Source organism: Staurois parvus, unplaced genomic scaffold (genome assembly GCF_062004578.1).
Source record: "Staurois parvus isolate SC_StPar_1 unplaced genomic scaffold, SC_StPar_1.0 ptg000031l, whole genome shotgun sequence".
Classification (NCBI taxonomy): domain Eukaryota; kingdom Metazoa; phylum Chordata; class Amphibia; order Anura; family Ranidae; genus Staurois; species Staurois parvus.
In genome coordinates this window covers 17,941,269-17,957,713 of record NW_028317827.1, presented here as the reverse complement: position 1 = coordinate 17,957,713, position 16,445 = coordinate 17,941,269, and the positions used below count along the sequence as shown (strand labels likewise).

Below are 16,445 nucleotides of genomic sequence, written 5' to 3'. Positions count from 1 at the left end.
CAAAGATTTGTTGCATAAAAAGAGCATACATAACATTGGCAATTGTTATACATATTAAAACTAATGGGAAGAAAGTTCACGATTCTGTAACAACTGTATCTGCTTATAATACCTCTTTTTATAACAAAACTCTGTACTGAAAAAATTAATTTCCGATTTTACCAGGGTTGTAATATTTCTTAGACAACATTAGCAATTCACTTGTTACCCAGAGTTGATCTACAGTTAAAAGAGTGTAATCAACTGAAGCTGAACAATCCCTGACCAACCGTGTGGAAAATTTACAAAGGACATTTGAAATTAATTTTTAGGTTTCTGAGCTGAAAATATAAAGGCAGCCACTCAGCACTGTGTGTCTAATCAGCATCTGGATGAATGTATTGTAAATTACTGTTAATAATGCCATAAAGAACACTATCAAAATGGTTCATGCTTCTTGTTGAGCTCATAAAGTGTGCAAACAATTTTCTGGAGAGGTATTTATACTCACTTTTTGTTTTTTTTTTCCCAGAAAGAGCTTGCTGAAGAAGGGGTAAGTGTCTAAATCAACGTTATCACATGGAAGAAAAAGAGCAAAAATGTTTACATCTCTTTTACTTTTTCTGTTCATGCTGGTGCTACCTTCTTTACGTTTTTGTGCTTTTGGTCCAGCACTTCACTTTGACACTAGGCTAGGTTTTTAAGTACAGTTTTAAAGTTCCCTTTTAAGCTGGTAATACACTAGAAGAATTTAGTTAAAATTTTTTTGTATATGAACATTTGCTTGATTTTCTAATTGTTAGTGGGTCAAACTGACAATTGTTTTTGACCACAGTGATAAGAAAATTTGAAGGAGCTGGATGGAAAACATTCCTAAAACAAATGAATTTGTGTATGTGGTTTTGCTTTAGAAAATTCCTTTCATTCCAAAATCCAATGTTAGAAGCAAACAAAGTTTTGAAGCACTTTAGAACAACATTTGTCAAGTCATTCTGTCCATTCAGTTCATTTGAAAATCTACCAATGTATTGCCAGTTTAGATTGGCACTGTTTTGCAGTATACTGATTTTGCAATACACCTTTTTCCTAATCAGAGTTTTAATTGTATCATTATATTGTGGTTCTTCGCAAATCATACGATTTTGGTGCACGTTTATTTCAGTTAATGTTTTGGACAATTTTTGGACAAGTATAATAGATAGAAAATTAGAAGTATCATTTTTAATTATGAGGGGTGTCCAAGTCAAACCGGGACTTTTGAGTTTATATAATAAAGGAACAAATTTTGAGTGGAGAAAGCATTTATTTTTTGACATACTCCCTGCTGCTTTTATCCCAGGAAAGCTTCAGCATAGAAAGATTTGTCAGTACACTTGAACAGTCCTTTGACATTCATGAATAATTGTGTTCACCGTTCCCACAGAAAGATTTGTCTCTTGTGCAATTTCACAACAGGTTCTGCATCGATTATCCAGGATCAGGCGTTCCACGTACTGAATGTTCACAGGAATGACTGCTGTGGGCTGGGAACCACCACAGCAGGGATTGTCACGGATGGGCGTGCGGCCATCTATGAAATGTTTACACCATTCAAATGTCTTACTGCGGCTGAGCTTCTCATCACTGTTCTGTGCTTGAAGCCTTCTGTAGATATCCATGGGTTTTACGCCTTTATTTACAAGAAACTTCATCACTACACACTGTTCCATGCACGCACTAACACTGTTGTCTGCCATCTTAATTAACGGTCTCTGGATTGGCCCGCGACATGTGCACCACCTATCAGTAATAGGACACACTTGGCACTTACTACTGCGTGTAGTACTGCCACATTAGCGTCCCTTTTTATACCTGTAAAATTAAAAATCCTGGTTTGACTTGAACGCCCCTCGTATATAGGTCCTCTTATTTCAGAATCTATATTGGCTAGGTGGCTAATTCTAAAGTAAAGTGAGCTTTATTAGTGAATGTTAAAAAAAAAAAGTTTGGGAATCTGAGAAACCTGAGCATAACGGGATTAACCCATTTACAAGGTTAGAATTTGCTAGTATTTTTACTTAATCTGACCTTGACTCAATTTCACCCTACAATTTGCCACTTCCCCTATTTTTTAACATCATTTGTATTTGAATATAAAAATATGAAGGAAAATAGTTTATAGCTATGAGGTGATTTTTTTTTTCCTTCCAGTGTCGCCAGTCACCAATCTGCACTTGTGAAAAAGGGGAAAGAGGACTTCCTGGATCTGCTGTGAGTACCGCTGATATAAAAGAAAAACAGCCTTTACCTGTTACTGGGCATAAGTAATGATATTGCTTTTTGTTTTAAATATATGTTTTTATTAAATATTTGCAAGGCTGAGAAGTTATCTGGTGCAATATATAGTAACTAGAGATGAGCGAAGTATTCAAAAATTCGATTCGACTGATTCGGCAAATTCGTAGAAAAATTTCGATTCGAGTCGAATATATTCGCTGTGAATTTAACTTAAAAAAGGGTGTTTCTAGGCTTCAGAGAGACTTAATATTAGTGCTGAACACTGTACCTTTAATTTAAATGCCCTTGGAGTCTGCTGGGGAAGAGAAATAATACTGTCAGGCAGTATGACATGCAGATGAGTGCCGTCGATCTTAGAATCACCGCACACTTCACTCATTTGGGCAGTCACGGGGCCAAAACCAGAGTGTGGAGCCACAGTGTGGCGGTGGAGGCAGCAGCAATGGGAGGCCATACAGCACCCTATGACAAAAATGGAAACCACCAGCAGTGTGAGGAGACCTGAAAGTGGCACATGGCAGAGTGTGGCGATAGAGACAGCAGCAATGGGAGGCCGTACAGGGACCCATGACACACTCTGGACCTGGCAGCAGCATGAGGAGGCGGTACAGGGGACCATGGCAGATTACGGGCCTGGCAGCAGCATGAGGAGTCGGTACGGGGGCCCATGGCAGATTACAGGCCTGGCAGCAGCAATGGGAGGCCGTACAGGGACCCATGACACAATCTGGACGTGGCAGCAGCATGGGGAGGCGGTACAGGGGCCCATGACAGATTACGGGCCTGGCAGCAGCATTTGGAGTCGGTACGGGGGCCCATGACACACTCTGGACCTGGCAGCAGCATGAGGAGGCGGTACAGGGGCGCATGACAGATTACGAGCCTGGCAGCAGCAACTTGGACAGGAGGACGTTCAGTTTCTGCACCGTCTGGTGCGTGCTCGCAAACTGTTGTCTCTTGGAAACGGATTCCAAGAAAGACTGCTGACGGAATCCGTGAAGAGGAGTAGCAGGAGAAGGAGCATCTGAACGAGCGGAATATGCCAACAAGCGACAACAGGGGCCCATGGCAGATTAGGGGCCTGGCAGCAGCTATGGGAGGCCCGTAATCTGCCAGCACCCTATGACAAAAAATGGAACCCACCAGCAGTGTGAGGAGACCTGAAAGTGGCACATGGCAGAGTGTGGTGATGGAGACAGCAGCAATGGGAGGCCGTACAGGGACCCATGACACACTCTGGACCTGGCAGCAGCATGAGGAGGCGGTATATAGGGGCCTATGGCAGATTAGGGGCCTGGCAGCAGCTATGGGAGGCCCGTAATCTGCCAGCACCCTATGTCAAAAAATTCTACACACCAGCAGTGTGTGAGACCTGAAAGTGGCACATGGCAGAGTGTGGCGATGGAGACAGCAGCAATGGGAGGCTGTACAGGGACCCATGAGAGACTCTGGACTTGGCAGCAGCATGAGGAGGCGGTATAGGGGCCCATGGAAGATTAGGGGCCTGGCAGCTATGGGAGGCCCGTAATCTGCCAGCACCCTATGACAAAAAATGGAACACACCAGCAGTGTGAGGAGACCTGAAAGTGGCACATGTTTGGGGCATGATTCATGGCGGATTTAGTCAGTTGTGTCAGGAACTGGTGGTTTGAAATCCAGACTAATCCACGCCTGATTCATTTTCACAAACGTCAGTCTCTCCACACTTTGGGTGGACAGTCGTGTCCTCCGCGGAGTTGCAATACCTCCTGCCGCACTAAACACGCGCTCCGATGCCACGCTACTGGCCGGGCATGACAGCCTTTCAAGGGCAAATTCAGCTAGTTGGGGCCAAAGGTCAAGTTTCGTTGCCCAGTAGTCAAGGGGATTGTCTACCTCGGTTGGCAGGGTGCTGTCCAAGTAGGCCTAAGCCTGTTGTTTGAGGTCCTGCTCCAGGTCCACCTGATGCTGCTGCTGCTGCTGCTGCTGCGGCTGGTTAGTAGTTTCCTCACTGCGCTGGTGAAGAAAGCTACTCATCATCGACTGCAGACTGAGGCAGCCGCTGCTGGTGGAGCTGCCACTGCTCCTACCACCCCACCCCTCCCCTGCTGCCATGGCAGCGGAACGCGAGCGCACAGGGCCCACAGTGTCTGAGGATGGACGTTGGCGCAGACAGGCAGAGACCAGCTGACTACATAGGTGGTTTTTATAGTACGTTATTTTGGCCTCCCTCTCAGCAGGTGTGAAAAAGGCCACCATTTTTGAACGGTAGCGAGGGTCCAACAAGGTGGACAGCCAAAAGTCATCCCTCTGTCTGATGGTTATTATTCGGCTGTCGCTACGCAAGCAACCGAGCATGCTATGGGCCATTTGTGCCAAGGAATGCGAGGGACTCCCTGCCTCCATCTCCACAGCATACTGCCACGGTGCGTCTGGGTCCTCTGTCTCCTCCTCCTCCTCCTCCTCTACCAGATGCTCCTGCTCCTCCACTCCTGTCCGCTGAGTGGAAAAACCACCCATTTCACTCAATAATTCCTGAGCACCAATGTCCTCCTCTACCTCCTCCTCTTCTTCCTGTCCTGCCCCCACAGGGGTCATGTGGCGTTGAGATCTGTGCGCCACGTCTACCGCACCCTGACCAGCCATTGTTAACAGCATTTGTTCCAGGACGTGCAACAGAGGAATGACGTCGTTCATCCCATAGTCCTGCCGACTCACGAATAGCGTGGCCTCCTCAAAGGGCCTGAGCAAGCGCAGGTGTCACGCATGAGCTGCCAATGGCTGACATCTAAGTTACACAGGGAATACCTTTATCCGCTTTTAACATCAGGAAATCTGTGATGGCCTTTTGCTGTTCGTAAAGGCGGTCTAACATATGTAGGGTTGAATTCCACCTTGTTGCAACGTCACAGCATGAGGAGTCGGTATAGGGGCCCATGGCAGATTAGGGGCCTGGCAGCAGCTATGGGAGGCCCGTAATCTGCCAGCACCCTATGTCAAAAAAATTCTACACACCAGCAGTGTGAGGAGACCTGAAAGTGGCACATGGCAGAGTGTGGCGATGGAGACAGCAGCAATGGGAGGCCGTACAGGGACCCATGAGAGACTCTGGACCTGGCAGCAGCATGAGGAGGCGGTATATAGGGGCCTATGGCAGATTAGGGGCCTGGCAGCAGCTATGGGAGGCCCTTAATCTGCCAGCACCCTATGTCAAAAAATTCTACACACCAGCAGTGTGTGAGGAGACCTGAAAGTGGCACATGGCAGAGTGTGGCGATGGAGACAGCAGCAATGGGAGGCCGTACAGGGACCCATGACAGACTCTGGACCTGGCAGCAGCATGAGGAGGCGGTATATAGGGGCCTATGGCAGATTAGGGGCCTGGCAGCAGCTATGGGAGGCCCGTAATCTGCCAGCACCCTATGTCAAAAAATTCAACACACCAGCAGTGTGTGAGGAGACCTGAAAGTGGCACATGGCAGAGTGTGGCGATGGAGACAGCAGCAATGGGAGGCCGTACAGGGACCCATGACAGACTCTGGACCTGGCAGCAGCATGAGGAGGCGGTATATAGGGGCCCATGGCAGATTAGGGGCCTGGCAGCAGCTATGGGAGGCCCGTAATCTGCCAGCACCCTATGTCAAAAAATTCTACACACCAGCAGTGTGTGAGGAGACCTGAAAGTGGCACATGGCAGAGTGTGGCGATGGAGACAGCAGCAATGGGAGGCCGTACAGGGACCCATGACAGACTCTGGACCTGGCAGCAGCATGAGGAGGCGGTATATAGGGGCCTATGGCAGATTAGGGGCCTGGCAGCAGCAATGGGAGGCCTGTAATCTGCCAGCACCCTATGTCAAAAAATTCTACACACCAGCAGTGTGAGGAGACCTGAAAGTGGCACATGGCAGAGTGTGGCGATGGAGACAGCAGCAATGGGAGGCCGTACAGGGACCCATGACAGACTCTGGACCTGGCAGCAGCATGAGGAGGCGGTATATAGGGGCCTATGGCAGATTAGGGGCCTGGCAGCAGCTATGGGAGGCCCTTAATCTGCCAGCACCCTATGTCAAAAAATTCTACACACCAGCAGTGTGTGAGGAGACCTGAAAGTGGCACATGGCAGAGTGTGGCGATGGAGACAGCAGCAATGGGAGGCCGTACAGGGACCCATGACAGACTCTGGACCTGGCAGCAGCATGAGGAGGCGGTATATAGGGGCCTATGGCAGATTAGGGGCCTGGCAGCAGCTATGGGAGGCCCATAATCTGCCAGCACCCTATGTAAAAAAATTCAACACACCAGCAGTGTAAGGAGACCTGAAAGTGGCACATGGCATGAGAGACTCTGGACCTGGCAGCAGCATGAGGAGGCAGTATATAGGGGCCCATGGCAGATTAGGGGCCTGGCAGCAGCAATCGGAGGCCCGTAATCTGCCAGCACCCTATGTCAAAAAATTCTACACACCAGCAGTGTGAGGAGACCTGAAAGTGGCACATGGCAGAGTGTGGCGATGGAGACAGCAGCAATGGGAGGCCGTACAGGGACCCATGACAGACTCTGGACCTGGCAGCAGCATGAGGAAGCGGTATATAGGGGCCTATGGCAGATTAGGGGCCTGGCAGCAGCTATAGGAGGCCCATAATCTGCCAGCACCCTATGTCAAAAAATTCAACACACCAGCAGTGTGAGGAGACCTGAAAGTGGCACATGGCATGAGAGACTCTGGACCTGGCAGCAGCATGAGGAAGCGGTATATAGGGGCCTATGGCAGATTAGGGGCCTGGCAGCAGCAATGGGAGGCCCATAATCTGCCAGCACCCTATGTCAAAAAATTCTACACACCAGCAGTGTGTGAGGAGACCTGAAAGTGGCACATGGCAGAGTGTGGCGATGGAGACAGCAGCAATGGGAGGCCGTACAGGGACCCATGACAGACTCTGGACCTGGCAGCAGCATGAGGAGGCGGTATATAGGGGCCCATGGCAGATTAGGGGCCTGGCAGCAGCAATGGGAGGCCCGTAATCTGCCAGCACCCTATGTCAAAAAAATTCTACACACCAGCAGTGTGAGGAGACCTGAAAGTGGCACATGGCAGAGTGTGGCGATGGAGACAGCAGCAATGGGAGGCCGTACAGGGACCCATGAGAGACTCTGGACCTGGCAGCAGCATGAGGAGGCGGTATATAGGGGCCTATGGCAGATTAGGGGCCTGGCAGCAGCTATGGGAGGCCCTTAATCTGCCAGCACCCTATGTCAAAAAATTCTACACACCAGCAGTGTGTGAGGAGACCTGAAAGTGGCACATGGCAGAGTGTGGCGATGGAGACAGCAGCAATGGGAGGCCGTACAGGGACCCATGACAGACTCTGGACCTGGCAGCAGCATGAGGAGGCGGTATATAGGGGCCCATGGCAGATTAGGGGCCTGGCAGCAGCTATGGGAGGCCCGTAATCTGCCAGCACCCTATGTCAAAAAATTCTACACACCAGCAGTGTGTGAGGAGACCTGAAAGTGGCACATGGCAGAGTGTGGCGATGGAGACAGCAGCAATGGGAGGCCGTACAGGGACCCATGACAGACTCTGGACCTGGCAGCAGCATGAGGAGGCGGTATATAGGGGCCCATGGCAGATTAGGGGCCTGGCAGCAGCAATGGGAGGCCCGTAATCTGCCAGCACCCTATGTCAAAAAATTCTACACACCAGCAGTGTGAGGAGACCTGAAAGTGGCACATGGCAGAGTGTGGCGATGGAGACAGCAGCAATGGGAGGCCGTACAGGGACCCATGACAGACTCTGGACCTGGCAGCAGCATGAGGAGGCGGTATATAGGGGCCTATGGCAGATTAGGGGCCTGGCAGCAGCTATGGGAGGCCCTTAATCTGCCAGCACCCTATGTCAAAAAATTCTACACACCAGCAGTGTGTGAGGAGACCTGAAAGTGGCACATGGCAGAGTGTGGCGATGGAGACAGCAGCAATGGGAGGCCGTACAGGGACCCATGACAGACTCTGGACCTGGCAGCAGCATGAGGAGGCGGTATATAGGGGCCTATGGCAGATTAGGGGCCTGGCAGCAGCTATGGGAGGCCCATAATCTGCCAGCACCCTATGTCAAAAAATTCAACACACCAGCAGTGTGAGGAGGCCTGAAAGTGGCACATGGCATGAGAGACTCTGGACCTGGCAGCAGCATGAGGAGGCGGTATATAGGGGCCCATGGCAGATTAGGGGCCTGGCAGCAGCAATGGGAGGCCCGTAATCTGCCAGCACCCTATGTCAAAAAATTCTACACACCAGCAGTGTGAGGAGACCTGAAAGTGGCACATGGCAGAGTGTGGCGATGGAGACAGCAGCAATGGGAGGCCGTACAGGGACCCATGACAGACTCTGGACCTGGCAGCAGCATGAGGAGGCGGTATATAGGGGCCTATGGCAGATTAGGGGCCTGGCAGCAGCTATGGGAGGCCCTTAATCTGCCAGCACCCTATGTCAAAAAATTCTACACACCAGCAGTGTGTGAGGAGACCTGAAAGTGGCACATGGCAGAGTGTGGCGATGGAGACAGCAGCAATGGGAGGCCGTACAGGGACCCATGACAGACTCTGGACCTGGCAGCAGCATGAGGAGGCGGTATATAGGGGCCTATGGCAGATTAGGGGCCTGGCAGCAGCTATGGGAGGCCCATAATCTGCCAGCACCCTATGTCAAAAAATTCAACACACCAGCAGTGTGAGGAGACCTGAAAGTGGCACATGGCATGAGAGACTCTGGACCTGGCAGCAGCATGAGGAAGCGGTATATAGGGGCCTATGGCAGATTAGGGGCCTGGCAGCAGCTATAGGAGGCCCATAATCTGCCAGCACCCTATGTCAAAAAATTCAACACACCAGCAGTGTGAGGAGACCTGAAAGTGGCACATGGCATGAGAGACTCTGGACCTGGCAGCAGCATGAGGAAGCGGTATATAGGGGCCTATGGCAGATTAGGGGCCTGGCAGCAGCAATGGGAGGCCCATAATCTGCCAGCACCCTATGTCAAAAAATTCTACACACCAGCAGTGTGTGAGGAGACCTGAAAGTGGCACATGGCAGAGTGTGGCGATGGAGACAGCAGCAATGGGAGGCCGTACAGGGACCCATGACAGACTCTGGACCTGGCAGCAGCATGAGGAGGCGGTATATAGGGGCCCATGGCAGATTAGGGGCCTGGCAGCAGCAATGGGAGGCCCGTAATCTGCCAGCACCCTATGTCAAAAAAATTCTACACACCAGCAGTGTGAGGAGACCTGAAAGTGGCACATGGCAGAGTGTGGCGATGGAGACAGCAGCAATGGGAGGCCGTACAGGGACCCATGAGAGACTCTGGACCTGGCAGCAGCATGAGGAGGCGGTATATAGGGGCCTATGGCAGATTAGGGGCCTGGCAGCAGCTATGGGAGGCCCTTAATCTGCCAGCACCCTATGTCAAAAAATTCTACACACCAGCAGTGTGTGAGGAGACCTGAAAGTGGCACATGGCAGAGTGTGGCGATGGAGACAGCAGCAATGGGAGGCCGTACAGGGACCCATGACAGACTCTGGACCTGGCAGCAGCATGAGGAGGCGGTATATAGGGGCCCATGGCAGATTAGGGGCCTGGCAGCAGCTATGGGAGGCCCGTAATCTGCCAGCACCCTATGTCAAAAAATTCTACACACCAGCAGTGTGTGAGGAGACCTGAAAGTGGCACATGGCAGAGTGTGGCGATGGAGACAGCAGCAATGGGAGGCCGTACAGGGACCCATGACAGACTCTGGACCTGGCAGCAGCATGAGGAGGCGGTATATAGGGGCCCATGGCAGATTAGGGGCCTGGCAGCAGCAATGGGAGGCCCGTAATCTGCCAGCACCCTATGTCAAAAAATTCTACACACCAGCAGTGTGAGGAGACCTGAAAGTGGCACATGGCAGAGTGTGGCGATGGAGACAGCAGCAATGGGAGGCCGTACAGGGACCCATGACAGACTCTGGACCTGGCAGCAGCATGAGGAGGCGGTATATAGGGGCCTATGGCAGATTAGGGGCCTGGCAGCAGCTATGGGAGGCCCTTAATCTGCCAGCACCCTATGTCAAAAAATTCTACACACCAGCAGTGTGTGAGGAGACCTGAAAGTGGCACATGGCAGAGTGTGGCGATGGAGACAGCAGCAATGGGAGGCCGTACAGGGACCCATGACAGACTCTGGACCTGGCAGCAGCATGAGGAGGCGGTATATAGGGGCCTATGGCAGATTAGGGGCCTGGCAGCAGCTATGGGAGGCCCATAATCTGCCAGCACCCTATGTCAAAAAATTCAACACACCAGCAGTGTGAGGAGACCTGAAAGTGGCACATGGCATGAGAGACTCTGGACCTGGCAGCAGCATGAGGAGGCGGTATATAGGGGCCCATGGCAGATTAGGGGCCTGGCAGCAGCAATGGGAGGCCCGTAATCTGCCAGCACCCTATGTCAAAAAATTCTACACACCAGCAGTGTGAGGAGACCTGAAAGTGGCACATGGCAGAGTGTGGCGATGGAGACAGCAGCAATGGGAGGCCGTACAGGGACCCATGACAGACTCTGGACCTGGCAGCAGCATGAGGAGGCGGTATATAGGGGCCTATGGCAGATTAGGGGCCTGGCAGCAGCTATGGGAGGCCCTTAATCTGCCAGCACCCTATGTCAAAAAATTCTACACACCAGCAGTGTGTGAGGAGACCTGAAAGTGGCACATGGCAGAGTGTGGCGATGGAGACAGCAGCAATGGGAGGCCGTACAGGGACCCATGACAGACTCTGGACCTGGCAGCAGCATGAGGAGGCGGTATATAGGGGCCTATGGCAGATTAGGGGCCTGGCAGCAGCTATGGGAGGCCCATAATCTGCCAGCACCCTATGTCAAAAAATTCAACACACCAGCAGTGTGAGGAGACCTGAAAGTGGCACATGGCAGAGTGTGGCGATGGAGACAGCAGCAATGGGAGGCCGTACAGGGACCCATGACAGACTCTGGACCTGGCAGCAGCATGAGGAGGCGGTATATAGGGGCCTATGGCAGATTAGGGGCCTGGCAGCAGCTATGGGAGGCCCATAATCTGCCAGCACCCTATGTCAAAAAATTCAACACACCAGCAGTGTGAGGAGACCTGAAAGTGGCACATGGCATGAGAGACTCTGGACCTGGCAGCAGCATGAGGAAGCGGTATATAGGGGCCTATGGCAGATTAGGGGCCTGGCAGCAGCTATAGGAGGCCCATAATCTGCCAGCACCCTATGTCAAAAAATTCAACACACCAGCAGTGTGAGGAGACCTGAAAGTGGCACATGGCATGAGAGACTCTGGACCTGGCAGCAGCATGAGGAAGCGGTATATAGGGGCCTATGGCAGATTAGGGGCCTGGCAGCAGCAATGGGAGGCCCATAATCTGCCAGCACCCTATGTCAAAAAATTCTACACACCAGCAGTGTGTGAGGAGACCTGAAAGTGGCACATGGCAGAGTGTGGCGATGGAGACAGCAGCAATGGGAGGCCGTACAGGGACCCATGACAGACTCTGGACCTGGCAGCAGCATGAGGAGGCGGTATATAGGGGCCCATGGCAGATTAGGGGCCTGGCAGCAGCAATGGGAGGCCCGTAATCTGCCAGCACCCTATGTCAAAAAAATTCTACACACCAGCAGTGTGAGGAGACCTGAAAGTGGCACATGGCAGAGTGTGGCGATGGAGACAGCAGCAATGGGAGGCCGTACAGGGACCCATGACAGACTCTGGACCTGGCAGCAGCATGAGGAGGCGGTATATAGGGGCCCATGGCAGATTAGGGGCCTGGCAGCAGCAATGGGAGGCCCGTAATCTGCCAGCACCCTATGTCAAAAAAATTCTACACACCAGCAGTGTGAGGAGACCTGAAAGTGGCACATGGCAGAGTGTGGCGATGGAGACAGCAGCAATGGGAGGCCGTACAGGGACCCATGAGAGACTCTGGACCTGGCAGCAGCATGAGGAGGCGGTATATAGGGGCCTATGGCAGATTAGGGGCCTGGCAGCAGCTATGGGAGGCCCTTAATCTGCCAGCACCCTATGTCAAAAAATTCTACACACCAGCAGTGTGTGAGGAGACCTGAAAGTGGCACATGGCAGAGTGTGGCGATGGAGACAGCAGCAATGGGAGGCCGTACAGGGACCCATGAGAGACTCTGGACCTGGCAGCAGCATGAGGAGGCGGTATATAGGGGCCTATGGCAGATTAGGGGCCTGGCAGCAGCTATGGGAGGCCCGTAATCTGCCAGCACCCTATGTCAAAAAATTCTACACACCAGCAGTGTGTGAGGAGACCTGAAAGTGGCACATGGCAGAGTGTGGCGATGGAGACAGCAGCAATGGGAGGCCGTACAGGGACCCATGAGAGACTCTGGACCTGGCAGCAGCATGAGGAGGCGGTATATAGGGGCCTATGGCAGATTAGGGGCCTGGCAGCAGCTATGGGAGGCCCTTAATCTGCCAGCACCCTATGTCAAAAAATTCTACACACCAGCAGTGTGTGAGGAGACCTGAAAGTGGCACATGGCAGAGTGTGGCGATGGAGACAGCAGCAATGGGAGGCCGTACAGGGACCCATGAGAGACTCTGGACCTGGCAGCAGCATGAGGAGGCGGTATATAGGGGCCTATGGCAGATTAGGGGCCTGGCAGCAGCTATGGGAGGCCCGTAATCTGCCAGCACCCTATGTCAAAAAATTCTACACACCAGCAGTGTGTGAGGAGACCTGAAAGTGGCACATGGCAGAGTGTGGCGATGGAGACAGCAGCAATGGGAGGCCGTACAGGGACCCATGACAGACTCTGGACCTGGCAGCAGCATGAGGAGGCGGTATATAGGGGCCTATGGCAGATTAGGGGCCTGGCAGCAGCTATGGGAGGCCCGTAATCTGCCAGCACCCTATGTCAAAAAACTGAACACACCAGCAGTGTGTGAGGATACCTGAAAGTGGCACATGGCAGAGTGTGGCGATGGAGACAGCAGCAATGGGAGGTCTCCCATTGTCCCAACATGGCCCAAATAGTCCCAACATGGGCCCCCTGGCCACGCTTGACTTTCTGGCCACATAGTCGACATACGGCTACGTTTACTTCCTCGGGCGGCTTGACGAAAAATTGCCACACCGCCGAGTAGGAAACTTTACCCCCGATACTCCTCACTGGCTGACTGCTGCTTCCTCCGTGCACACCGGCACCACTACTGGCCGTGGTGGTAGGCTGCAGTGGAGCTGGTGCTCTACTCCGTGGCCGTTTGGCTCCACTGACACTGCTTCCACTGACACTGCTGCGACCCTCCTGCTGTCTCCTGGGCAACCCACCGACTGTTTCGCTCACTGCCAAGCTGCCACCCTCTTCTCCTGATGATGCGGAAGAAATTGCCTGATGACGACGAGGCTGCCAAGTGCGATCAACCTCCTCATCATCAAGTAGGGTCTCCGCCTCACTACTAGCCCCCTCGGCTGCGTCTGGGTCAGGAGACAGACCTGTCTCTAGACCGGCTACCGGGCCACTCTCCTCGCCACTACTTCTTCGCCTAGCTGCTGAAAAGGCGGATGTCTCCCCCCGTTCCTGACCGCCCTCTGTTAGCTCTTCCTCACTGTACAGTGGGGCTGAGCCCACAGCATGCGATACTTCGCTTGGTGAGGGAACACCAAAGGACAGGGGCAGGTAGAGGACACGTGATTTCAGTGGGCTAGGTCCCGGGCCATGCCAACTAACGGTTGTGTCTGACGTACCCACCGACCGTTGGCTGTAGGTGTCAGAGGTGACCTGGGAAGAGGAAGACGACCGAGCCAACCAATCGACGACGGCAGGGTTGTCGGTGGAGACACGACCGCTGGATGACACCGGGAGCACTGGCCTCTGGCTGCGAATAGTGCTGCCTCGACCCCTTCCTCTGCTGCCACGTCTGCTCGCTCCTAAAACATTGCCTCCTCTGCCACTCCTCTGCATGTTGTCTGACATACTCTTTAATTAAACGATTATGTGTCCCTGAGTAACAATTCTGTGTCCCTGAGTAACAATTCTGTGTCTGTGCGAGTAACAATTCTGTGGCCCTAAGTAACAGTTCTGTGGCCCTCAGTAACAATTCTGTGTCCCTGATTAACGTTTCTGTGGCCCCAAGTAACAGTTCTGTGGCCCTCAGTAACAATTCTGTGTCTGTGCGAGTAACAATTCTGTGGCCCTAAGTAAAGTTTCTGTGGCCCTAAGTAACAATTCTCTGGCACTCAGTAACAATTCTGTCTGTCCCTGAGTAACAATTCTCTGGCACTCAGTAACAATTCTGTCTGTCCCTGAGTAAAAATTCTGTGGCCCTAAGTAAAGTTTCTGGGGCCCTGAGTAACAATTATCTGGCACTCCGTAACAATTCTGTCTGTCCCTGAGTAACAATTCTCTGGCACTCAGTAACAATTCTGTCTGTCCCTGAGTAAAAATTCTCTGGCCCTAAGTAAAGTTTCTGTGGCCCTGAGTAACAATTCTCTGGCACTCCGTAACAATTCTGTCTGTCCCTGAGTAACAATTCTCTGGCACTCAGTAACAATTCTGTCTGTCCTTGAGTAAAAATTCTGTGGCCCTAATTAAAGTTTCTGTGGCCCTAAGTAACAATTCTCTGGCACTCAGTAACAATTCTGTCTGTCCCTGAGTAACAATTCTCTGGCACTCCGTAACAATTCTGTCTGTCCCTGAGTAACAATTCTCTGGCACTCAGTAACAATTCTGTCTGTCCCTGAGTAAAAATTCTGTGGCCCTAATTAAAGTTTCTGTGGCCCTAAGTAACAATTCTCTGGCACTCAGTAACAATTCTGTCTGTCCCTGAGTAACAATTCTCTGGCACTCCGTAACAATTCTGTCTGTCCCTGAGTAACAATTCTCTGGCACTCAGTAACAATTCTGTCTGTCCCTGAGTAAAAATTCTGTGGCCCTAAGTAAAGTTTCTGTGGCCCTGAGTAACAATTCTCTGGCACTCCGTAACAATTCTGTCTGTCCCTGAGTAACAATTCTCTGGCACTCAGTAACAATTCTGTCTGTCCCTGAGTAAAAATTCTGTGGCCCTAATTAAAGTTTCTGTGGCCCTAAGTAACAATTCTCTGGCACTCAGTAACAATTCTGTCTGTCCCTGAGTAACAATTCTCTGGCACTCGGTAACAATTCTGTCTGTCCCTGAGTAACAATTCTCTGGCACTCAGTAACAATTCTGTCTGTCCCTGAGTAAAAATTCTGTGGCCCTAATTAAAGTTTCTGTGGCCCTAAGTAACAATTCTCTGGCACTCAGTAACAATTCTGTCTGTCCCTGAGTAACAATTCTCTGGCACTCCGTAACAATTCTGTCTGTCCCTGAGTAACAATTCTCTGGCACTCAGTAACAATTCTGTCTGTCCCTGAGTAAAAATTCTGTGGCCCTAATTAAAGTTTCTGTGGCCCTAAGTAACAATTCTCTGGCACTCAGTAACAATTCTGTCTGTCCCTGAGTAACAATTCTCTGGCACTCGGTAACAATTCTGTCTGTCCCTGAGTAACAATTCTCTGGCACTCAGTAACAATTCTGTCTGTCCCTGAGTAAAAATTCTGTGGCCCTAATTAAAGTTTCTGTGGCCCTAAGTAACAATTCTCTGGCACTCAGTAACAATTCTGTCTGTCCCTGAGTAACAATTCTCTGGCACTCGGTAACAATTTTGTCTGTCCCTGAGTAACAATTCTCTGGCACTCAGTAACAATTCTGTCTGTCCCTGAGTAAAAATTCTGTGGCCCTAATTAAAGTTTCTGTGGCCCTAAGTAACAATTCTCTGGCACTCAGTAACAATTCTGTCTGTCCCTGAGTAACAATTCTCTGGCACTCCGTAACAATTCTGTCTGTCCCTGAGTAACAATTCTCTGGCACTCAGTAACAATTCTGTCTGTCCCTGAGTAAAAATTCTGTGGCCCTAAGTAAAGTTTCTGGGGCCCTGAGTAACAATTATCTGGCACTCAGTAACAATTCTGTCTGTCCCTGAGTAACAATTCTCTGGCACTCAGTAACAATTCTGTCTGTCCCTGAGTAAAAATTCTGTGGCCCTAATTAAAGTTTCTGTGGCCCTAAGTAACAATTCTCTGGCACTCAGTAACAATTCTGTCTGTCCCTGAGTAACAATTCTCTGGCACTCGGTAACAATTCT

The 16,445-nt window shown here is 51.3% G+C and overlaps 1 protein-coding gene across 1 annotated transcript in view; it reads left to right on the top strand.

The window, feature by feature from the left end:
* COL28A1 (collagen type XXVIII alpha 1 chain) overlaps positions 1-16,445 on the top strand; it is a 112,994-nt gene that overhangs the window by 32,241 nt on the left and 64,308 nt on the right. The window contains exons 4-5 of the mRNA XM_089660420.1: positions 512-532; positions 2,170-2,229. Coding sequence (XP_089516546.1) covers positions 512-532; positions 2,170-2,229 — 81 coding nt within the window. The remainder of the gene's footprint in view (positions 1-511; positions 533-2,169; positions 2,230-16,445) is intronic.